We start from the raw sequence: 25,048 nt of genomic DNA, 5'->3' as shown, positions 1-25,048 counted from the left end.
TTGATTTTTTTCCTCTCCATTTTTCACAGCTCACTGTAAGTTACATAATGAAAAACATTCTTTAAAATAAAACAAATATCTTTAGTGCACATATCTAGTACTGGACATACACACATATGCATACATATAATAAATATAATATATAATATAATAATACATATATAAAAATATATATACATTATATATATGTGAGATATGTATGTGTGTGTGTGTGTGTGAAGTTTTCTGCAGGTACTTACATGTATGGTATTCAGCTTTGTTCGGGTATTTTCCCACGTCATTATAGTTGTGCTTTTAAAGTTGTAGCAACGTTTTGGCAGAATCTCATCTGCCATCATCAGGCTTCTGGTTGTGTTAGTCTGTGAGTCAGACTTTACAGTTGTTTCAGTTTTGATCAGACAGATGAACACAACCAGAAGCCTGATGATGGCAGATGAGATTCTGCCAAACGTTGCTACAACTTTAAAAGCACAACTATAATGACGTGGGAAAATGAACAAAGCTGAATACCATACATGTAAGTACCCGTGAAAACTTAAGAAAACAAATACATACATATACATATACCTATACACACAGAGAGAGAGAGAGAGAGAGAGAGAGGTTATTTCACTAAGGTTTACTCCAAGAAAGCGAGTTTAAGGATAATAAACGGCCCTTCCTCTTCAATAGCTAAAAATAAAGGCAAGATTTCCCATTGCAAAGTAACCTCCCCCTTCAGTTCATTCAGCGCAGGCGTAGGCCCTCCCCTTCCCTCGGACCGCAGCCATAATCAAAGGATTAACGAGAATCAGAAGAGCTCCCACTTCCCTTCCCCTCCCTTCGAAACGAGGAGGAGCTGCAGTCTACCGTCCGGTCCAAGCTCCGCGAGGATCACGTGGAGGAAACTCCACAAATGAGATTTAACCCATCTCCCACGTGCTTGCCCGGCGCGACCTGGCAGTCGTATTGTCCAATGAGAATGCAGGGTGGGTGGAGAGGAGGTTGGGTTTTTTTGTGTTGCTGTTGGAGGAAGGCGGCAAAAGGAGGAATTAGTGTGTTATAATAGCAAGAGGTTCGGGACGGTGTTCTCTTTTTGTGGAGTCGTCTCCCCCCCCCCCTTTTTTTTACAGGATTGCGGAGCAGCAGCTTCTTTCTCATGCCAGGGGTGGCCATTCAGCAGTCTTTAGTTTTGGGATGGGGTGGTGAAGCCTTGTGTCCAAAGAGCAGAGCGAAACTCGTGTCGAGGTGGGAAATTTAGCATTCAGACGACGGTGGACTGATGCCTTTCATACCAAGGTATCTTTGATTAGATAGACAGACAATCTAGCCTGACCTTGCACAGTACTCCCTTCCTTTAAGTAAGTTGGGTGACAACTTCAACTTGTCAGACCTGTTGGAGCTGCAATGTTTGTTTAAAGTAATATGTCGAGTCTACTTTTGCATAAATAAGCAGAAGTGCATCGTGGATGTTGCTTAGAATATTGGTTGAATTTGTCCCCAAGAGCTCCTTTTTCCTAAGGGAACAGCTGTCCTTGTCTAGTTTGGACTGGGTCAGCATCACAACCAAATCACTCTAATAAAACAAATCCTATTATTCTAGCAATTGCCTATGTATATGAAATGCCAAACCATCTACATCCATCTATCTATGTATCTGGAATGCTAAACCAATTTTTCCATACCTTGTTAAGGCATAGGATCTCATGAAATGACTATTTTAAAAAAGATGATGAAGAAGAAGCAAAGCTGGTGCTTTTCAGCTATTCAGACAGGTGACTTCTGGCGTTTATTGGTAGTCCTCAGCTTACTTCAGTTCATTTAGTTGATCATTCAAAGTTACATTGGCACTGAAAAAAGGGGCATGACTGTTTTTCAAACTTATGACCGTTGCAGCATCCCCATGGACATGTGATCAAAATTCGGATGCTTGGGAACTGACTCATATTTATGACGGTTGCAGTGTCCTGGAGTTATGTTATCCCCTTTTGTGACCTTCTGACAAAGTCAATTCAGAAGCCAGATACACTTAACTATCTTATTACTAATTTAACAACTGCAATGATTCACTTAACAAATGTGGCAAGGAAAGTCGTAAAATGGAGCAAAACCCACTTAACAAATTTCTCATTTAGCAACATAAATTTTGGGCTCAATTGTGTTCATTAGTCGAGGACTACCTGTATATAGCAATAAGCACATAATGGAATTTGAAATTAAATTCATATTCTTCTAAAAAACACATTTGACAATTTTCCATTTAGCTGAACACATGATATAAAATAGTTTTTTAAAATGTAAATCAGTGATGCTGAATAGTTTCTTCCAAAAGTAAAACCACTGCACAGCCTTTCCTGAAACCATAATTTGTTTTGCATTCAAATGCTATGAAGTATTATATGTGTTACATTGTGTGGTGTAAAAAGGACCTTATGATACCTTCGGATTGTGAAAAAATGCAATATTGAAACTTCTATTGTTCACTTTCTGAGCAATGAAAGTCAAATACTCCACTTCCGTACATTTCATGCAACTATTCAAAATCCAGTTCAAGACACCAACTCCTAGGCAGGCTAGGATTGATCTCCGGGACAGTTTTGGAGGTGAGGGGCAGGCCCTCATAGAAAACTAGTTCTGTGTGATGGTTCCATGGGACTATACTTCCACATACTTTGATTATTTCCATCAAAGTCTTGGCACTTTGTCACATCTCTTTGCATTGCCATATCCAATTCACATGGAAACTCTTCTATGAATTAGGCTGAGAATCTTTTCTATACTCTGTTAGTGGTTCTGTGATTATTTTGTATAAATGTATTTTTTTTAATTTACATGTTAAGTTAGCAGTTGACTTTGGGGAACAAACATGCAAAGTAGAAACCTAATGCCCTTCAAATGCCTAAAAAGTATAAATAAAGATTATTAATTTAAATAGACAGTATGTGGGTTTATTGCCAAAATTTGAATTTATGATGATTTGTGTCTGTGTATAATTTTCTCTTATTTTCTAGTATCTTCTTTGTGAAATATTAGGTATTAGATGAAGAGTAATCACGCACATATTTTGTTTCTTCGCAGTTCTACTAGTGTTCTCTCTGACATCTCTCCTTTGGCATGAAGTGCATAGTTACAGGGGGCAATGTGAAAGGTGAGCTATGTACAACAATTTTATTTAGTTATTTATTTTAAAAAATTATAACTCTACAACAACTCTGGGCAACATATGGTACAAATGATAATACCGTGCCATTAAAACAAACCAAAACCCAAATGCCATAAGAAAAGCAATCATTAAAAATGTAAGAGTCATCACCTACTCTAACCCAAGACTTAGGGGAAAAATAGATTTTCAGAGCTGATTTGAACATGACCAGGTTAGGCACCATGCATGTCTCATGTGGGTTAGTGTTGCAAAGCTCTATGACCAAAAAAAAAAAAAGTATGGTTTCAAGAGCCTATCGGATGACACTGCTTAATGGATGGGATAAGGAGCATGATCATCTGGGCTGGACAGAAACCACAGAGGACAGATAGTTCTTTGGATAACTAATGAAGTATTTGTAGAGAATAGCCAGCATTTTGAATTGCAACCGTAAGTCTTCTGGTAACAGTGTAGCTCATAGATCAAAAGTGTTACATGAGTTTGATGAGATACAACTATAATGCCACATTTTGCTGCAACTTCTGAATAGCTTTCAAGGTTATCCTGATGTAGAGTAGATTGCAGTGATCCACACACAAGATGACCAAAGTGTGAGTGACTGTCTCAAAAGAATAGAATAGAAATAGGAATAGAATAGAATAGAATAGAATAGAATAGAATAGAATAGAATAGAATAGAATTCTTTATTGGCCAAGTGTGATTGGACACACAAGGAATTTGTCTTGGTGAAATACTCTCAGTGTACATAAAAGAGGGCCTCCTGGTTCACATAAGGAGACAATTGGCACACAAGGTATCAGCTGCCACTTTGAGTCCAATTTTGTGAGTCCCTTAAGTTTTGTGTGAGAGTATTAATTTCTGATCAGGTCCTTCTAAAAACGGGAGTATTGGTAGAGAGAAGATACTTATAAAGGAGCTTTTTCATTCATAAAATAACAATCTTTACAGGATAGAGAGACTAAGAACAAGTACAGGATTAAAGAGAGAAAGGATTATCATTTTTGGCTTTAGCCTTTTCCACTGTTGTTATTACGTGCACCCTTCCTCCTTCCTCACAGAGAACTGTAAAATAAAGACATTTCATGTAAATCCCAATAATTAATTAGCAGCAGGAGGGAGTTATGATGGGTCATTTCCCCCTACACAGATTCCTAGCTAGTGTTAAAAAAACAGCATTCACACTGTATGAGACTTCACTTTATCCCCTTCTTTGTGTTCTTCTATCCTTGTGCAGCCCTGGGGAAAGCAGTACATGCTCTCTCCCGGATTGGAGATGAAATCTACATTGAACCACTCGAAGAAGGGGTAAGAGGGGATCTAGGAGATATTTGCTGGGCTTGGAAAACTTTTAAATGAATGTTATGTAAATGGAAAGCTACAGTTATGTGAAAAAGATTTTTGTTTTCTTTTTCACATGACTATATTCCACAGAAAAATTAATGCACTTTAAAAAAAAGTTAAATATAAAATGTTATGAGAAAGCTTAGGTTTTAGGTGTTAATTCATTTGCCACTCTGATGCAGAAATATATAAAACCTTGCAAGATAGAACAAGATATAATGGACATCTGCTATGCTAAGGGCATTGAATGTATTTATTGCAATACAAATCAAAACTATTCAATAGAGGCATATCCCTTAGGTGTCCAGGAAATAATTTTGTTTGCATAAAAATAAGGTTCTGGTAAGCACCGTCATAACCAAAACAGGGCTACAATATAGTCTAAATTGGTGCGTCTGTGTAGTTCATTTGTCAGCAGTTTTGATTTGTACCAAGAGCTGTCTGACAATTCAAGTTTGTTTCATGTTTGGACAAGTTATGATGAATCCTTACAAGACATGTTGTAATTGACCAGGAAATGGATGGTATAGATAACTAGAGAAAAAATAGCAACTTCAATATGCTGCACTGCAGTGAAAGGCACATTTCACTATTGGGAGTGTAAATAAAGTAATGTAAAATAATTTTGGAATGCTTTTATTCAATTCTTTTGAGTGACAGCAGCCACACTGTATAATTCTGGTCAGAGTTCACCTCAGAAGATCCACTGAATAATTGGAGAAAAGAAAGAGAATCGGAATGTCTCCAGTAACAGTTGGCTAGGGAATACTAATGTAAAGTTGTCAGTGTTAAGCCTGGATTCCCCAACGGGTGTTAAGGAAAACAAACTAAACAGAATGTGCAGCGAAGTCAGATAGGAAGACAGGTAAATGTGTGAGATAAGCCTTCTCTTAACACGCAGTAAAAATACAGATACGCTTGTGCTATCAAAAATATAGTTTATTCCATTTAAGAATTATAGCATAGTCATTATAAACAGTCCATTAGTCATATACCAAATTCAGTCAAGTCTTGTCGAGGATACTCTAATTGCAAAGTCCGTGTCGAATAGCCAGTGTCAGTACACATATAATAAATCTGTCCAAAACTTATCTTCTCTCCGTTGAGAAATCTTCAAAGTAATCCAACACTTCTTCTCCTCCCGATCCAGCAAGAACGCAGTCTTCAATAAGCCAGCCAGTAAGAGCCAGAGAGTGCCTTGCTGCTTATATAGTACTTTTACAGCTGCACCCTTAATTACATTCCTTTAGCTTAAAGTCACATACACTTTATCTGACAAACCATGATTCATCATTTTATTATCTTTACCCAAAACAGTTAGGTAAAACAATGTTATCCCTAAAATTCTCCCCTTTTGGGTAATAATAATAAATATTACAATAATATATCCATTTACACCTTTAAATCATAATTGTCACAACTCTCTTTAAATTTTACAACACCTTGTGCTTTTGTAAACTGGTCTGCAATATTTTCTTCCGTCATGCAGTACTCAAGTTTAATTAGACCATTTTTTACAGATTCTCTAACATTTAAGTATCTTAAATCAGTATGCTTTGATCTAGTCTTTACAGCAATATTAGTAGCTAATTGTATAGCTGCCTGGTTGTCCTCGTACACAATAATAGAATCTTTAACAGTTATACCCATGTCTAATAATAACTGTTTGTACAGAATTAAGTCAGTGCATAGTAATGACAGACAAGAAAATTCTGCTTCCATCGTTGACAAGCTAATATGCTGTTGTCTGATTGACCTCCACCCTATTAAAGTCTTACCAAATAATATAACCATCCCAGATGTTGATTTTTTAGTGTTTATGTCAGTTGCAAAACTTGCATCTGCATAGGCACTAAGATTCAAATCACCTTTGGTTTCTAGATACAATGCATGGTGCATTGTTCCTTTAAGATATCTTAAAATTCTCTTTAATGCTTGCCAATGACATTGATGTGGATCATTATTAAATCGTGCCAGCTGATTCACACTATAAGCTATATCTGGCCTAGACCAATTGCTTATATATGATAAGCTACCAATCAAAGATTGATATATGGTCTTATCAAATTTGGGACTTTGAGCATCAATTTTGCAAATTTCCTGACTCATTGGAGTCTTTGCAGGCTTACAAAGTTCCATTTTATACAATTTAATTAATTGGCAAATTTTATCCTCTTGAGATATCTTAAATCCTTTTTGTGATTTTATTAATTGTCAATCCTAGATACTTTTTTATTTCACCTAAATGTTTTAATTTTATCCTTTTGCTAATAATGAAATAATCTCAGTAGCTTCATTATTGGTCTTAGTAATCAAAGCAATATCATCTGTAAATAATAACAATAATGACACCGCTCCATTATTTTCTTTTAAACAAACATGGATCTGCTAAACCAGATTTAAACCCTATATTGTTTAATTCTTTCACAATATATTGGTTCCATTCATAGCCAGATTGTTTCAATCCATATAAACTCTTCTTGAGTTTCCAACAATCATTGCTATTTACTTTATTATCTTTTATACCAACTGGTTTTTTCAAATATATTGTATGCTGCAATGGTGCATGCAGATATGCAGTTTCTACGTCTAAATGGTTAACAATATAATTATTCTTAGCTGCCCACACTAAAGCGGCTCTTAAAGTTGTAGCCTTAAGATTTGGTGCAAATACCTCATCATAATCAAATATATTTTGATTAAATCCTTGTGCTACTAACCTAGCCTTATAAGTTAGTTTCCCATTATTTCCAGTCTTTACTTTAAATATCCATTTGCACCTATGGATTTTTCTCCTGAGGTAATTTGGTTTCTTCATAAACCTTCATTTCCTTTAATGAATTTAACTCTTTTTCCATTGCCTTTTGCCAATTCTCCTGATCCTTTGCAGGATACATCTTAAGTTCATCTATGCTAGTAGGAACTTTATTTACTTGGCAAACAATACTCGCCTGATATCTTTCAGGTGGTCTGGTTATACGCGTTGTGCGTCTAGGTATAACTGGACTTACGGGTGGACTTTCCTTTATTTCCTGTTCTTGACTATCTATCTCTTCTTGATCAATTATTTCCTCTTGATCTGGTTCTATTTGCTCTTCATGGACTTCTTCTTTAATTGGACTTTTCTTATAACTAGTCTTTTCTTTCTGCCTCTTATAGGGTTCTATAATAACATCATTATCTGAATCTTGCTCTATTCTATTCCATCCTATATGTTCTAGGAATTGTGCACTAGCACTGCAGTATACTCTAGATGTACCTGGTTCCCAGAATCTATAAGATCTATGGTTTGCTTGATATCCAACAAAAATTAATCTTTTAGCTCTATGTTGTCCTTTGTGCCTGAGTTGTGTAGGGATATGCACCCATGCTGGTGCACCAAATGTGTGAATATAACTCAAATCAGGTTTCCTACCATGCCACAGAGTGAATGGTAATTCACCTGTTGTTGAATTAACAACATTGTTTAATATGTGATTACCACACATTATAGCTTCTCCCCACAAATTGTCAGGTAATCCAGAATCAGATAACATTGTTCTTCCCATTGATTGCAGTGTTTGGCCTCGCTCTCTATAAATGCATTATGTTGAGTCCTATATGGTGCAGACTTTATGTTGAATACCTGCCATTCTAAGTCTACTCTGGAATTTATTATTTGTAAATTCCGCACCATTATCTGTTATAAGAGTTACTAATTTCTTTTTAGTTTTTCTCTCTGCAAATTTTAACCAATTAAAGAAATTTGTATACGTTTCAGTTTTTCTCTTCATTAAAAACAGAAACCATACCTAGAATAGTGGTCCATTATGCTTAATATGTATCTAGCACCACCTACACTTGGCTTTTTAGGACCTATTATATCGGCAAATACTACCTCCAAAGGCTCTTTGGTAGTAAATCCATCAACTCTATTTGCCGGTATAACTTTGCTTTTGTTTTGATTACAAGCAGAACATTGCAAATACTTATTACAAGGTTTCAAACTTATTCCTTTAGATAGTTGAACAGTTCTCTTAATCATTTTAAAATTTAAATGACCTAACCTTCGTGTAACAAGTGAATACATTCATCATGAGGTTTTCTATTATCATAAACTGTGTTAGCCAACTCTAAACCATTATTATTTAACACATATAATTCACCTCTTAAAGATGCAGTAATTTTCTTACCTTCTTTTTCAATTAAACAAGTATCTCCCTTAAAGGTAATTATGTATCCTAATCTAACCAACATTCTAACTGAAAGCAAATTAAATTTAAGTTGAGGTACATATAACATTTTTATGTTCTCATTTATACTAGAACAATGAGCAATACCTTCACCTTTTGCTTGCAGTTTCCATCCGTTTGCTAATGAGATATGTTGTGAACTCATAGACATTTTTACAAATTTTTTGTTATCATTTATAATACAGTGGGACGCACCACTGTCAACCACCCATAAATTATTTTTACAACTCCATTACTATACATTGCTAACTCATAATTCTTATTTCTTCTTTGTTGGCTTACAGCATTCTGGCTTGCATTCTGGCGCTTTGGTTTCTTACAAAATCTTGCAAAATGTCCTCTCCCTCCACAATTAAAACACTTTTTAATTGTGTATGCAGTAGGAGATTCATTATTTTCCTTTGAGGTTGCTCCCTCCTTAACTGATCTCTTTCAAGCCTTCTTCTGGCCTCTTCAATCAATCTGCCAGTGATATCAGTTAAAGTTAAGCTTTCTTTAGGCAATATTTCAAGGGAAGTTACGTAGTCATCAAAACTTTCGTCTAATGAAGATAGAATTATGTAGACCTGGTGTAGTTCAGAGAAAATTAACTCCTTCTCATGCAGTTCTTGAAAATGCTTTTATAGTATTCAAATGACTCAGCATATTACCATTCTTTTGGAGATACGTACGGAAAAGCTTCCATGTTAGATTTATGTGAGCACCAACGTTATCTCGAACATAAATCCTCCTCAGTTTTTGCCAACACCCAACAGCAGTTTGCTCTCCGCGTATATGAACAAGCTGCTGATCAGTTAATGATAGTCCTATGATGCAAAGTGCTTGTTCATTTTTCTGTTTAAATTCTTCTATCTTTTACTATCTTCCTCATCTTCAGGATCCCATTCTTCTACGTTTGGTGGATTTTCAATTATGTTCCACAGACCTTCTCTTCGTAGAAGTAGACTACATTTCATAGACCATGAAACATAGTTTGTTCCATCCAGCTTGGATATAAGGGACAAACTCTGTAGACTGACTTGTGCCATGTTTCACTATATGGATATAAAACTATAATTGATAAAACACAGCTGTCTGTTTACTGTAACGTGTAACAACACAAAATCTCACTTTTTACATAAACCTGTTTTTATTCTAGTTAAACTGACTTTGCAGTCTCTCTGGGCCCATAACCAGTGTTAAGCCTGGATTCCCCAACGGGTGTTAAGGAAAACAAACTAAACAGAATGTGCAGCGAAGTCAGATAGGAAGACAGGTAAATGTGTGAGATAAGCCTTCTCGTTAACACGCAGTAAAAATACAGATACGCTTGTGCTATCAAAAATATAGTTTATTCCATTTAAGAATTATAGCATAGTCATTATAAACAGTCCATTAGTCATATACCAAATTCAGTCAAGTCTTGTCGAGGATACTCTAATTGCAAAGTCCGTGTCGAATAGCCAGTGTCAGTACACATATAATAAATCTGTCCAAAACTTATCTTCTCTCCGTTGAGAAATCTTCAAAGTAATCCAACACTACTTCTCCTCCCGATCCAGCAAGAACGCAGTCTTCAATAAGCCAGCCAGTAAGAGCCAGAGAGTGCCTTGCTGCTTATATAGTACTTTTACAGCTGCACCCTTAATTACATTCCTTTAGCTTAAAGTCACATACACTTTATCTGACAAACCATGATTCATCATTTTATTATCTTTACCCAAAACAGTTAGGGTAAAACAATGTTATCCCTAACAGTCAGCATGCTGCCTGGGAGTTTGGCTGGGAATTTCCTGTAAGCATGCTGCCTGGGAGTTTGTGGAAGCTGAAATAAGAGATGCCAAGGTTGAGAAACCATGCTCCATGGTCTGCATGTGGGAGACCTATAGACACTGAGTGGGATAATAGAATGCTGGACCTGATCTGACCAAGCGCCCCTCCCCTAGCTGCTAGGTGTTGGAAACTGAGAGAAAGCTAAAGGCTGGAGAGATGGGGAGCTATTTCCTGTCCAACTGTTATTTCCTGTTTTATCTTTCCAGTTGTCTTTGCGTGCAATAAACACATCTCGCTCTGCCTATGCCTGCTTCCTGTTCACCTCACTCTTCTTCCAGCACTACCAGGCTGGGGAATCTGGATCAGACTCAGATGCTGGTGCTTTCCGATGCAAAGTGCTCATGAAGGTGAGATGCTCTTGAACATTGCAGAGAGCGTGCAAACTTTCCTCAAAGCTGAAGTAAATATTCCCCCTCTGGGTTCTTGAGGTCCTTTCAAGTCAGTGACATATACAGATCCAACCGCTTGGTCTATAACTGGCCTCAATGTAGTCCACCTGGCCTGTGAGTGGCACACTGAATTTAATCTTGGGGTTTGAACTTGAATTTTCCCCCCATCCTAATTTGACACTCAAGCGTTATGCAGAATGCAGCCCTCTTTGTGGCTTTCTTTTGTTTTAAGAACAGTCTCACCCAATCGTGCCTTGCAGTCTTTCCTAGCTGTATTCCGCTCAATCCCTGCTCTGGAGAAGACAGTGGAGAAATGTCTCATGTCGCTGAAGTCCAAGAAGAACTGGTTCCGCGTTCAACTGCATTGCAAATATGGTGAGCCCTGGAAAAGAGCCCTCCTTGAACACGAAAAGACTTAACTTCAGACAGTAAAAAGGGGGTCATTTGACCTGTGGTCCAGGAACCCTGCTGCCTATTCAGACCTAAGTGAGAGAGCAAGATCCAAGAGTGGTTCAAACGAATTGGGGGAAAAGAAGTACAGGCAAGAGTAAAGAGTCTATTGGAAACCAATATTAAAAGCCACAGGCCTGCATCACTTTTTAACTGAAGTAATAAAGGGCTGCAAAGATCCTGAATGTTGAATAAAGAGTTCAGAATGTTTTCATATGCCGGCAAATTCTTGAAGTTTAGAACCAGAGAAAATTATTTATTACTTGCACTCTATCTGAGAAGGGACTAAGTGTGTTATACTCACAGATACAGTTATTGTGAACTCCATGTGTGTGTGTGTGTGTGTGTGTGTGAGTGAGAGAGAGAGAGAGAGAGCTGTAACAATCTGAACTTGGAAGCTAAGCAGCATCATGAATGGGAAATTATCACAGAATGCCTGGGCTATAAGCTAGATGGGAGACATTGAAAAATTGCAGGTGTCAGTAGTAAACTAATTTATCTACTAATGCTAAGAAACCTGTTTGGTCATGTCTATGAACTCATCAAAGTGAATCGAGCTCAGATCAAAGGAGATTTTAACTTTTGTGATGTGCGTAACGTTGGGAATGGCTGGCTTGTCGATTGAATTTAACCTAGAAGAAGCATGAACTGTCTTAACAGTGCTATCTTTAATGAATGCATGGAAAAGTGATTCACTTTTTAATAACCACATATTTCATTAAAAGCTTTTACTCCCCCCCATCAATGTCACCTTTTTTTCCTTTTGTCCTTGAAAGGGATAAATGCTGCTTTTCCCACAAATTTTTCACATCTCCAGCAGCATTAGGCTCAGGACCCTGTGAGCGATATGGGCCTAGGCCATTTTCCCTGACAATCAGATTGGCTTTAAGAAATGGGGTTTGTTTGGTTTCATCTTATATAGGGTCTAGTGAATTACGGCATTTCAACAAATCAGTGTTCAAAGGATGTCTTAGTGTAATAAATTTGTGTTCTCCCACTCACTCTCCCTTCTCTCTATTCATTGCAGGGGTTGTCAAGACTCACGATTTGTCATTCCAGGAATGTGAATTGTTACAGGCTGTCTATGACAAAACACAATATGCCCATTTACTGCGTGCTTCTCCCAGGTGCGATCATGTTGTTGACTGAGAGATTTTAGTGCAGCGGGATGGGAGGCTATTATGGTTTACAGATGCATCTATAGGAATGGCACTGATAGTCCTGCACATTCATGTGTTGTATGCATCCTTTGCAGAGTGAATTCCACCATCCAGAGGCCCACTTATCAGTACAGCAGGCAATATGTCAGCATGGCATAATTTACAAATGTTGAAATGGATGGGAGGGTGTTTTGAGGATTCTTTATTTTAATTTATTTATTAAATTTATATGCCACCCCTCTCACCAATAAGGCAACTCTGCTTCTCCCAGGTGCGATCATGTTGTTGACTGAGAGAGATTTTAGTACAGGGGGAATCTGATAATAGATTCCCTTTCCCTCCCCCAAGTTGATATATTACATATAAGAATATGTTGTGTGAACAAACCGTGAGAGGAAGCGCTTTCTGCAAGCCAATGCTGTTGTCCCAATTATATTATTAAAACAATAAGGACTAAGAACAGAAGGGAATTGCTACAAAGTTTTCCATGTTTCTACTCAGCCTCTTTCCTTCCTCTCTCCATCCAATTCAGGCTATTAGCAGATGCTGTGGTTCATTTCCCACTTAACCTGGCTGAGGTGACTCTGGGTGCCAGCCCTAATGGCAAGGTGACTCTCCGTAGTTACCTAGAAGAAGAGACAGGTGAGCTGCCCACTAGGCCTTGCTTCCAATTCATCCCCCAAACCCGACAAGACAAGGCTTCCTTACTTAGCCTCCCTTAACAAACTAAGCTGTGGCTAGCAAGTTCCAGCCTGAGGGCACCTTAGCAGTGTGGCTGTAAATCCCTGATTCTCTTCAGCAGTCCGCAACTATCTCTTATGTGCTTCCTCATGGAAAGTTGTATGGAATGGAGAGAAGTGGCTATCTGAAGAGATGTTTTCTGATCCATCTCTGTGTGACAGAGCCAAGTCGGATGATGGTGACGGAAATGTGCCTGAGTGAGGATGAGTTCCAGGCCTTCCACGTCAAGCAAGAAATACAAGTCACTTTCTGCCTTAAGGAATTCCGGGTGAGCCTGCTTTCTTTGGGATGGGGTTGAGTTTGTTCCCTGCCTTCTTTGGGATGGGGTTGAGTTTGTTCTTCCCAGTCTGCTTCATCACCATTTTTTTTTCTCCTCCTCCTTCCCCATTTTTAGGGTTTCTTGAGTTTTGCTGAGTCCTCAAATCTTTCCCTTGATATCCACTTTGACATACCTGGCAGGTAGGAGGGCTTAAGCAGCTGGCTTAAGAAGCTTAATGATCAAATAAAGACTTCTGCAGTGGCGCCAGGCCATTTTAAAGTACAGTATTGGCTAACACTCGCTGGGCGGTATCCGTATTGTTTCACAGTATTGCTTTGAGTATCTCCAAAGAGGCTTCTCACAAACCCTAATTTGATGTATGCATCCTGCTTATACTCTTTTTAAAAAAGGCAGTCTTTGTAAGCATCCGTGAATGTATTTTCTGTTCTACTTCACCAGAGACATCAGTGGCTCTGGTCAGCTTGGACATGCTTCCATTCTTGTTGCTTTTTTTAAATTATTCCCGTCCGGTTGAAATATGCATGGCCACCCTTGCCATATTTATCTTCCCAGGCCAGTTATCTTTACTGTGGAGGATCCTGTGCTGGAGCTACAACTGGTCCTGGCCACGCTTTCCGAATCAGAAAGCCATCTGCCAGCCAGGTGAGAAATATTCTACCTCTTGCACTAAGCCTGCTTGGCACAGAGAGAAAACAAGTTGCTGGAAAAGAACAAAGTATTTAACAGGACCTCCATCTCTCCCTGGCATACAGGAAGGGGGTGTCACTTTGAAATGGGCAGTTTTGTTGCCCTTTTGGCTGAGGTGTTTTGTCATTCCCCAGGCTTGGTGGACCATCGTAAAGGATATCCATGGCTATTTAGTAACTTTGGGAACTGTTTAATATTTCAGCTTTACATGAGTTATTTCCTGCTATTCATCCGGCTGTGTCAAACCCTTGAGGTTTGGGATGAGGACTTAATTGGTGGGATAAGAATTTAAGCAGGTGTCCCCAAGGAAGGCTTTCCCTAGGATTAACGGGACACCTTTTCTAAGAAAGGCAACTAGGGCTCTGTAGCTAATAAGCCTACCCCGTTTGCCTCTTCCAGCACTCACAAACCAGTTGCCCCAGCTGGTGACTTTACCAACGATGACATTGATGCCTACATGATAGCCATGGAAGCCACATGTGATGAAACGGAACCCTCTCCCAGCTCTGCTTTCGCCACAAGGCATCCCAGCTCTGAAACCAAGGAATCGGACAGTGAAAATGAGGATACTGTCCTTGGCACACCGCCGCAAAAGAAGGTAGGTGGAGCGTGTTACTGCTCAGTGCATGAAAACATGGTGGAGGGTGTCAGACATTGGCCTGGAGAATCTCCTGACCATCCACATTAAAGGATGGGACAAGCAGGAGCATAGATAGTGCTTTTCAGCATAGGAAGGTGTGACCATTGCAGTACTTACTGGCATCTACCCACCCTGCTCCTTTGGTGTGTACTGTGACTACTGTAGTGTGTGTGTGTGACATATCACTTACTTCAGAAACAGAGGATTCTAGAAGTCATATTGGGGCAGTGTCTGGGGTGGTGCCACTGAAGTGGGTGGAGTGGAGATTTCAAAGGATAATTTCTTGGGGAAAAGATCAGTCCCACGTGATCACGAATGGAAAGGTCATAGGCACTTTGGACTGGTGTGTTAAGAGGATCTTGCTATTCTCTTGCTTTCAATAACAGTAACAATCAACTGTTATTGAAAGCAGTAGAATAGCAGGATCCATTTGACACCTGGACAAAGTGCCTATGACCTCTGTACCACCTGGCACTGCCTACCATAACTCCCTGGCACTTATATATTCTCTACATCCAGCCATTGCGGTTTGTAAAACATGGTCTAGGTTTACATATGCATAGAATGACTAATAAGTCATTCAATAATGTGGGAAAGTTGACAGTACTTTACTGTGGTCTGTGTACCAACTTAAATACTTACAATCCTATCCATCCCTCACAGTTGGTCCTGGGTTTATGACTAACTTCAGTTGGAGCTGAGCCATTATTTACTGACTTTTAATGGCCGCAGCCAGGCTTTGTTAATAATCATTCTATTGCAAAATCAGGTTGTTGGTTTTTAAAGTCACTTGAAAAGGGTGGTGTGGTAGAGAGAGGTGTGGTGAAAAGTACATTTGGGAGCAGCTTTGGAACAGTTGGGAGGAACAGGGAAAGGAGGCAAACAGTCAGCCCCTAGGTGTAGTAAACTTTATTCTGAATATCATCTGTATCATCTTTTCTTCTACATTTATAAAGATTGTTTTTGTGTTTTTAAATTTGTTCCTGTTAAATCAATTTGTGATGGGGAAAGTTTCAAGAACGCTTGCACCTTTTCAGCTTTCTTTCTCCCTGTTATTTTCTTTTGCAGTTTCGTTCCTTATTCTTTGGATCAATTTTGAGTGAGTCCCAGTCCAGAACTCGTTCCTTTGCCAGCCAGGACGTACTAGCAGAGGACAGTGAGGGAGATTCGTGAGCTCATCTGGATTGCTGTGCTGCGTGCAACACACCTCTAAATCCCAGAGTCTTTGTCAGGCTAGGATTTTAATCCAACCTGCCCCAGCAAAATACTTTGGCCAGAGATAGATCTTTGCATTTTTTTTAATGAAATGAACAGGGTGTCATGGAACTATTATTTCCAGTGTAGAATTATAACAACCATCAGCTCGCTCTTTTTTTTTTTTGGAAAAGCAGAAATGTAGGAGACGTTTCCTGCTTCAGGTTTGCAACTAATGTAGAGCTCCAATACATTCGTTTTATTAAAAAAGATATACTTCTCGGTGTTTGATGCCAAGGCATATTGCTGCTGTAATACAGACCAAGCTTGTAAGTTTCCTTTTAGAACCTTCCACTGTTTGGAGGCAGCTTTCCTCTCGTTCCCTGTAATTAAAAGGTTTAGTGCCAAAGCTCTCATTAGTTGGAAGATATCTGGGAATGAAAAATGAAATAAGAGAAGAAAAAACCTAGGCGGCTTCTAAAGCTGCCCTTACTCAGTAAATATGGAAGGTGGCAAAAGACTGGGCCTGATCCCTTGTTACTTCTTGGTGCTTTCTCTAGCTCAATCCAGCTTTGAAGTTAAAAGTGAAAACCGCCCTTAATTAAAGGTCTTGCACGGTGCTTCTAAAGAGCAGGTGCATTGGGGGGAAACAACCCGCTCTGATTTTCTTTTAGGCAGTGAAATGATTGAAGCAACAGTTCCAATCAAAGGGTTACCTCAAGAGAGGCCATAACGGAATACAGTCCAGAGTTTACCACATGCTTCCTCAGAGCAGGCCTCAGCCAATCAAACGTGAGGTAACTTGAATCTGATTGGATTCCCTGCCATTCTAAGAGGAAGCCTGATTTTTTTATTTCTCCCATAAGTGATCGAGTCCAAGGCCAGAGCTGTTGCTACAGCCAGAGTCTGACTTCATTGCTACAACTTGTTCAGTTGTCTGTACGTTTTCCCAAATTAGCCTATTCAGAATATACATCTAATTGTACAGGACAAGCACTATCCCCCTGAAACTCGGTGCTTTAAAGGAGGAAGGGGTGGGGGTGGGGAATTATTTTGTCCGAAAGCAAGAAGCATTTTTCTCCCAGCCCATTTCATTTTATTTTCCCAAAACTATAAAGAGAAGCAACTACATTAAGAATATTACATGTTTATTCAAAAAAATGATGTGGTAACCCCAGGGGAGAAAGAGGTGCACACATCAGGACACAGTTGGCAAAAAAGTCGATCAAAAATACCCCCAAAAATAATGACATTCCCTTCCTAGAGAATGAGATATTTTTTTTTTTTTTTTTTTGGTACTCAATCTCATTCAGATATTTTTTTCTTCTTTAAAAAAAATGGCTGGATCCTAGCATCCTAGGTAAGCAGCCGCTGTACAGTGTAACCGCTATGCAAGACAGCCCAGCCCCCTTGTCTGCTGACGGAGGGCAGGCAGGACACGTTACTTCTTGGCTTTGGCTGAGTTGCGTGGTGGGGTGACTGGGCGTCCACCAGGATTTAAGCCACTGAACTGACCGTATTTGCCCTTGTTCTTGTCTGCCGGTTTCAAGATCTACAGAAAAGAAGAAAAAAGTTAAGAGGAGAGGTGGGAATTAACAGCTTTTTTTTTCCTGTCCTTGATCCCTGCTGGAAAAATACTTTTCTCTCTTTTCATGGTCTTTAAGCTACAAAGTCCCATTGGGCCTGTACATTCTGTTTCTGAAATTATATAAATGGTATAGTAGAGCACACAAAACCCCCACTACATTCAACTATTTTCCTCATTTTTGAAAACTATGGGACTAAATTTGTATCTGCTTCATGTGCCATATTAAAAAGGACTAACATAAATGCAAAAGAAAAAAAAAGGAATAACATCCCAATTCCTTTTATATATGGGAATTGCTTTTGGCAAAGAACTTCTGAGGCCCTTTATCACATTTCCCTATCATTTAAGATCACTAATAACATGCACGCACATGCATATTCAACCTGACAAAGTATTTAAGCTACAATTCTAAAACCACCTTATGACTTTGCCATTGATTAGTTAAAAAAAAAAAGCCCACCCCACAATCATTCTAATTTCTGTAGCTTTTGAATTTCCATCCATGCAGTGGCCATCCACACTGATGTGGCACTGCAGGTGAGATAAATGCAAAGCAAAAACTTGGTTTCCCCAGTATCCCAGTTTTTACTATAAACCAGAGACACAATCTTGCTACAGTAGGAGAAATTTAAATGTATACAAAAATCCCTTTAAAATACAACTGACTGTTAAACATTGTATTCAAGAATCCTCCAGTTCTCGCATTGCAACAAAAATAGCACACCCTTTTATTGCTTGCCGTGTGTGCAAAAGGATAACAGCTGCAAAAGTAGCATGTTCAAAAGTCCTTACCTGGAAGGAGCACATGAGGGTCTCATCAACGCTCATCATTGCGCCTGCATTGTCAAACTCGCCACAGTAGTTCGGAGCAGAAAAGAGGGTCACCAGCTGCCGCTTGGCAAAAAATTCATATCCATCTTCTACCACCTAACCGGGATGGGAGAGTCCATCAATCAAATATATGCCCGTGCTCAACCCAGTTCAATGTCCCCTTGCCAATAATATGCTTCGAGCCTCCTTTATTTCATGGACAGCTTTTTCAGCTATGTTTCCCACCACTTCTACCTTCTCTATTTAAAACTACGTAATTTCCCAGTTCACTGAGACCCTTTCCTCCCCCCTCCAGCCAGGTGTACCCTTTCTACTTGCTTTACGCTCTGACCTGATGCGCTCTGCAGATCAAGTCAAGGTCATGCTTGTGAAGAAATTTGGCGACCACTTCTGAACCAAACGTAAAGGAGACCCCACGGTCATTTTCACCCCAGCCCTGCACATCCTTGTCAGGGTCCGACCAGAGTAAGTCACAAAGCAGACCCTGGTCAGGCACATCTGTGGGCCTCATGATCCGCCGAATCTGTTCCATAGATTGGAGGTCAGGAGAGAGTCCTGGAATACAGAAGTTGCATTTATAAAGCAGATTATTTCAACATGTGGCTCTCGCTAGAGGTAATGTACCAGGAACCACTATTTTACAACATACTCTTGTTAGGGATATCAACTGAAAAAATACATCTGACCAGGCTTTCCATACTCAATCCTTTAAGCCAATTCTTATCCCCCAATGCTGGTATCAAAATTAACCTGTCATTTGAAATTAGAGAACAAGAGGATAAACGATTTTATATGATATCAATGGTTAGATAAAAAGACATGGTAAAGAAATAGACTACTAAGCCTTACAATAAAAATTAATAGATTGATATAGAATACAATATAAAATATATAACCATTGGATGAATGTATAAGATTAAATCATAATGAAAATAAGAATATCTCATATAAAATGATGGAAAAATAGTCAAATGAATGTTTAATAATTGATATCATATAAGCACAAGCTAGATCGATAAGGTGAGAATTTCTATAACTTGTGAGTAATGGTAAAAAAAGGATAGCACAAAAGATTGTAACCAACTGACACACTGTATGTATATAATTGAAAGACGGTTTTATCTTTTTATGTTTTGTTCGTATGTTTGTTGTAAAAAATAAAAACTTTGTTTTATAAAAAAAAAATTAGCCTGAATAAATTTTTCATCTAAAATGCTGCATGAAAGATGCTTCCTTTATAGGAATATGATCTTTCACTTTTTCCCAGGCTTTGTTCCACCTCCCAAAGGAAACACGCCTACACAATATGCAAAGGACACCAAATTCCCCACTGTGCTATTGACACTGCCTATTACTTGACTTCTTTTCCTGTTGACACAGATTGCGAACCATCTGGAGAAATTCTGCATTACGTCAAATCTTTTGCCTGCTGCATTGGTGGCATCAATAGTACGATCAGCTTCCTCACCAACATTATAGATTAGCCTACCTCCATGACAACAGAATATTTTCTCATCAACGATGGCAGCAATAGGTAGGCAGTTGAAGCAATCAGTGAAGGTCTTCCATAATTTTATGTTATACCGCCGTTTACCTGTGGAAAGCAGGAAAGGAGCAAAAATTAGTTGGGGAAAAAAAAGCTGAATAGTTCTGAATAGCCACATTCCTGCAAGATTTGTTGAATGGGTTGGAGAGAAAGAAGGACTCATGCAGCATAAGCACATTATGCCACACCCCATTTCCCAAACCGCTACCCTCATTATCTACATGTACTTGACCACGATATGGCTTCATTTCCCACTCTGTAAGTCTATTGGTATGATGCACTCACATTCATCATAGAAGCCATAGATACGGTTGATGCTCGCACACTCATGATTGCCACGCAAAAGGAAGAAATTCTCAGGGTATTTAATTTTGTAGGCCAACAGCAGACAGATTGTCTCTAATGACTGCTTCCCCCGGTCCACATAGTCACCCAGAAAGAGGTAATTGCTCTCTGGGGGGAAACCCCCATATTCAAAAAGCCGGAGCAAGTCATAGTATTGCCCATGGATATCACCTGGGAGATGGTAGAAGAAAGAAAAAGAGAAATGAAAAACTGATCAACAATTTACACATTGCATTTATATATATGCTGTCTTCTTCCTAAGTGACAATGGCAAGGGTGGGAAATGACTATCCCAGAACCAGACACCTGGCATTCATAGGCATCAATGTGCTTGTAGACATCATCTTTAATGTCTGCCAGATTTCTTGCCCTACTTTAAAATTTGATTAAATGGGAAGACGATACAACGCAACCCAAGGCATTGCCCTCTAGTATCTTGGTTCCCATGCTTGGAAAATTAAAATAACAGTGTGATGCAGCTCAGTGCTTTGTCTAAAAGATAAGAAAATCAATCTGACCAGACAAAAAGACCAGCTTCAGCTCATTCTGAAAGTGCCAGTACAGAATCTTCCGCTCAATAGGTGTTTTATGGCTGACCTACGGAGGCAACCATTTTGAGAGAGCTCTAGAGAAAGACAAGGGGGAAAAAACCTGCAATGGCATCCCACTTACCACAAATTTTGAGCGGGGCTTCTAGTTCCAGCAAGATGGGCTGGCTCAGGAAGATCTCTCGTGATTTCAGGCATAGGCCCCGAATCTCATTTTCTGTGAGCTGAACGTTCTTGCCTGGACGTGATCCTTGCACTGGGGGAATAAAAAAAAAAAGCTGATACTCTTTATTCCCGATCACTCACCTTCATGCTGGTTCACCTTTCCGGAGATATTCCTGGCTCTTCTTGTTTCTAGGAAGTTCTGGTGTTAATAGCCAAATCCTATCTTGTCCCCACATGGAAAGCATTATTTCCTTCTGCAACTGAGGAAGGCAGAATCCGTTAGCCAAGTCTGTGCCTGAAGGACCATGCATTAGCTTAGCTTCTCACAGGTTACCAAGGCATTATTGCCTCAGGAGACACCCACTGGGGAACTGCCACACAGTCAACAAAGTCTTAAAGAGCTTCAAAACTGCATTATTTACTTCAGTATAACGTTTATTCTGCTTTGGGAGTAGTTTTTTTTTTAAATGAAAACCAGGCTCTAAAGCAAGTGGATCAGTTAACGGTGCTGGTAAAAACCTAACACTCTGGGATGACAGCACTGTCCCACAAGCAGTCCTCTTTCATTTAGCATAAACTGGCGCTCCTTAACACAATAATTGCAATGTGACGATGGTGTTCCAAATTTCTAGTTATAGCAGAGCCAGAGTTTGTGATCGAGGGTTTCTTCTTTGTACTGCTACGTTGCAAATAAACAGCTCTGAATGCAAAACAAAATCAAAACATTGTATCAACCTAAATCTCCATAATCCATGGGCTCGAGCAAATTTAATATTAAAATCCTGCCTTATTCTGCTGCCAATCTCTCTCTCAAAATCCACCCACCCATTCCTGCATCGGGTTACAGATTTAACCCACCTCCCAAGTTAAATGCAGCATGATTAAATCCCAAGCTTATCGGAACTAGGGCACAATTGGATAATCTGGGAAAGCCAACTCCCACTGCAGGTTGGTTAGCAGAAAACCGGACTCCATATCTCCGGAATTATATAAGACAGATACCGAAGTGAACACTTAGATTGGGGCTGTGGTGATCTGCAATTACTTTTGAAATAGCAAAGGGTCTTCTAAGTCAACATTGATGTATCCTCCTTTCTTGTTAGGTGTGGAGACCCCAAGAATTAGGGTAACTGCCTTTTCATAGATGGATGGGTCAGTTTTGGAAGATAGCCTCCTTAAAAAAGCTTCAGTTTCTGATCCTATCAAGGCCAGAACAACCTGTTCAGTCAGGGCCTCTGCAAGCCTAAATCTCTCCCCTTTTCGCTGAGCGCCAAAAGGTCTTTCCCTAGGGGTAGGCCGGCACCTGCGCCTCACCCCGCCCTCCATTTGCACCCAAGAGGAGCCAAACCAAACAACTGCAAGTAATCGCCTGGCGATTCCGCCTCCCCGGTTTTCGTTTCCACAGTTAGCGTGAGGAAACTCCGCTCCCCGCCTGAGTCAGGGGGCTCATCGCCTTCATACGGAGAGGATGAGCCCCCGGACACTGGTACGGCTCGATCGCTGTAATGTTCAAGATCGTATCTGCAAGAACACTCAGCCGGCGCTGGCGGAATCCCTCGATCGCCGGCACACCCTTCTCGAGGCGCAGGGCTCTCACATCCGCCCCGACCCTCCGCTAAGCTTTCCCTCCATCCCTGCAGAATGCCTCTTTCGGACGCCGGCATCCGGCTCTTTTCTTTTAGCCAGAAGAAGATCGGGAGAGAGGCTTGGCAAAAGGGGCGCTTTGAGTGGCTACGAAAGGCGAGCCGCGGTGGGAAAACCGACGCAGACGGGGCGGGGGCAGCTCAACCCAGGCAAGATTTTAATCCTGAACCGACCTCGGTTCCCCGATCGTAAGCCAGGCTGAAGGGGATGATAAATGCCGCTCCGCCCGCGTCACTAGAGGCCTCTCGATCTGCGAGCACGACAGGGAAACGAAAAGTGCGCTTCTCAGCCGTTTCGATCCCACACGCGTGGGAGAAAATGCCGAGGCGCCAAGATCGCGCAATACAGCTCGATCCGGTTCCTTTCTCCTCCGGCCCAGATCGGGGAAGTAAAACCGCTGCTTGGAAATCCTGGCGCCGGTCGAGAGCGCCCTGCCGTCTGGAAAAGAGGCGCCGCTGCGGGGGCGGCGTGGGACATTCCAGCGCCGGGAGGGGAAGCGGGGAGGGGGATCGGAAAGCGGGCAAGGTCCGCCGCTCGCCCTTCCCCTGGACTCTGTGCCGCCCGGGCACTCCAGTCGCTTTCAGCCACACAAAGCCCGGCCCAGCCCCAGCCCCTTACCTTCCAGCAGGCGCCCGATGATGGAATCTAAGTTGAGCTTCTCGCCGTCCGACATGGCGTCCTAAGAAGCTGGGATCGCCTGGTTCCTTCCTTCCTTCCCCCTCGGCGCGCCCCCCTCCCGCCCCGCTCGGTGGTCCTAAGCAAGCAAAAGGAAAGGAAAGGCCGGCTTTCTTTTCCTATTTCTTGCCAAGGAGTCTCCTCCTCCTCCGAAAGCAACCCGCAGAAGAGGAAGCCGTGAGAGCCAATGGGCTCCAGCCTCTGCTGCCGACACCACCACCTCCAGGCTGGAGGGATCAACACAAGGCTTCTCTTGCGATTGCGCGAGCTTTGGCCGATCCTAGGAAAAAGGAGGGGGGAGGAGGAGGAGGAGGAGATGGTTGCGGCGAGAGGCTTCTGGGAACTTCACACTGGTCCCGGCAGAGTCGGAAGAAGCAGCCGGTGGACAAATATGGGGACCCGCAGCGCTTTGAAAATGCGAAGTACTTTTGGCTAATTCATTTCCCTAAGAAGCCGGGTGAACTGGTACCTATCATATGCGTCTGAAAGAGAGAGAAAACAGAGTAGAAAAACGGCTACTTGTCTTAAGATATCCAATGCAAAATCCCATGGAAGCTGAATTTAAAAACCAACTCTTAAGTCCTCATTCCTCTCCGAGTGCTCTTCCTCGTGGCCTTCTTGCCTGCTAGCTTGGTAGCAGAAGCTCCATCTTCATGCCAGCCTGCTGCTGCAGAAGGCTGATGTCAGAGTAACTCAGTCTGCCAGGAAAGTGGTATTTCATCTTCCCAAACAGAGCAAGCCCTTCGAAAGGAACAGTCCAAGTCGGCAACCAGCAGGTCCAATTGCCCTGTTGCACAGACTGCCACTCTCAGTTCAGCCACTGGGCTTGTTATCCCCATGGCCATTTCTGCCTTGGCTCCCAGAGAGACCAGAGTCCTGGTCAGCAAGCAGCTTTCTTCTTCTTTTCTTGGATCAGGAATATCAACCCTGTGGAATATCTTGCCTTGGGTCACAATTTCTTTAGGTAAACCTTCATGCAGCAGGTCACATGCTCTCACCAGTCCAGGCTTGACCTACCTTGCCTTCTCCAGACCAAACTATTGCTGCACTTCGTCTTCTCTGCTGCCTGCCTTTCTCCCTGCCTCAAGCAAGCATAGATCCTTTGCCTCCCTATGCTTTGCCCCTTTGCTGTCCCTTCTTCCCTCTCTGTTGGAGAGTGGCATCAATATCCCCTGACTTTGTGCAGTAGACTAAGCCAAGGCTATGGGAGCAAATAGTTCGTGCCTAGTGTGGAGATCCAGTCCAAGTGGTTAGCTTATAGTTCATCTTATAAAAGACAGGCAATTAGATCAATTCACTAAACCAGGGGTGTCAAACTCAAGGCCTGCGGGCTGGATGCGGCCCGCAGGGTGCTTAGATCTGGCCCACGCGGCCTGCCTGGAAACAGCAAAGGACCGGCCTGTGGTGCCTCTGCCAGCAAAAACGGAGTGCATGGTCTCCTGAGCTCTGTTTTTGCTGGCAGGAGAACAAACTAAAAACAAAACAAAAGGAGAAATGTTTCCCCTTTTGCATTTGAGCATGCAAGAAGGGACAGGAAAGGAGAAAGGGAAAGTGGAAAGACAAAGAAAAAGAAGGGAAGAGAACAAGGAAGGAAAAATGAGAAAGAGGGGAAGGAAGAAGAAAGGTAGAAGATTATAA

The 25,048-nt window shown here is 41.0% G+C and overlaps 2 protein-coding genes across 3 annotated transcripts; one reads left to right on the top strand and one right to left on the bottom strand.

Annotated features, from left to right (window-relative positions):
* Positions 1-945: 945 nt before the first annotated feature.
* Positions 946-16,346, top strand: RAD9A (RAD9 checkpoint clamp component A). 2 transcript variants are annotated; one of them, XM_026665650.2, is made up of 12 exons: positions 946-1,278; positions 3,058-3,127; positions 4,377-4,447; positions 10,734-10,874; positions 11,177-11,291; positions 12,394-12,493; positions 13,059-13,168; positions 13,429-13,535; positions 13,662-13,726; positions 14,100-14,189; positions 14,634-14,832; positions 15,943-16,346. In XM_026665650.2, exons 2-12 carry the CDS (start codon positions 3,094-3,096, stop codon positions 16,045-16,047), a joined length of 1,137 nt encoding a protein of 378 aa, XP_026521435.2. In that variant the 5' UTR covers positions 946-1,278; positions 3,058-3,093; the 3' UTR covers positions 16,048-16,346. The 2 variants fall into 2 exon arrangements, with proteins under 2 accessions (XP_026521435.2, XP_087806597.1); XM_087950471.1 differs by lacking the exon at positions 946-1,278 and adding an exon at positions 1,679-1,754.
* An 853-nt stretch (positions 16,347-17,199) lies between these two features.
* On the bottom strand, positions 17,200-23,892 carry PPP1CA (protein phosphatase 1 catalytic subunit alpha). Its single transcript, XM_026665652.2, has 7 exons — positions 23,354-23,892; positions 21,051-21,182; positions 20,319-20,549; positions 19,977-20,081; positions 18,819-19,042; positions 18,449-18,583; positions 17,200-17,620 (listed from the first exon to the last, which is right to left on the bottom strand). Exons 1-7 carry the CDS (start codon positions 23,406-23,408, stop codon positions 17,510-17,512), a joined length of 993 nt encoding a protein of 330 aa, XP_026521437.1. The 5' UTR covers positions 23,409-23,892; the 3' UTR covers positions 17,200-17,509.
* Between the last annotated feature and the right edge of the window lie 1,156 nt (positions 23,893-25,048).

Source organism: Notechis scutatus, chromosome 1 (genome assembly GCF_049901735.1).
Source record: "Notechis scutatus isolate UNSWTSFEM ecotype Mainland chromosome 1, rNotScu1.2, whole genome shotgun sequence".
Lineage (NCBI taxonomy): Eukaryota > Metazoa > Chordata > Lepidosauria > Squamata > Elapidae > Notechis > Notechis scutatus.
The sequence above is the reverse complement of the archived record's forward strand: the minus strand, read 5'-3'. Positions and strand labels throughout refer to the sequence as shown.

Excerpts from the sequence above, each read along its gene's own strand:
- RAD9A (XM_026665650.2), top strand. The coding sequence starts at position 3,094 with ATGAAGTGCATAGTTACAGGGGGCAATGTGAAAG. Across the intron at positions 11,292-12,393 it reads TCAACTGCATTGCAAATATG|GGGTTGTCAAGACTCACGAT; the intron begins GTGAGCCCTGGA and ends TATTCATTGCAG. Across the intron at positions 12,494-13,058 it reads TTACTGCGTGCTTCTCCCAG|GCTATTAGCAGATGCTGTGG; the intron begins GTGCGATCATGT and ends CATCCAATTCAG.
- PPP1CA (XM_026665652.2), bottom strand. The coding sequence starts at position 23,408 with ATGTCGGACGGCGAGAAGCTCAACTTAGATTCCATCATCGGGCGCCTG. Across the intron at positions 21,183-23,353 it reads CATCGGGCGCCTGCTGGAAG|TGCAAGGATCACGTCCAGGC; the intron begins GTAAGGGGCTGG and ends TTATTCCCCCAG. Across the intron at positions 18,584-18,818 it reads TGATCTGCAGAGCGCATCAG|GTGGTAGAAGATGGATATGA; the intron begins GTCAGAGCGTAA and ends CATCCCGGTTAG.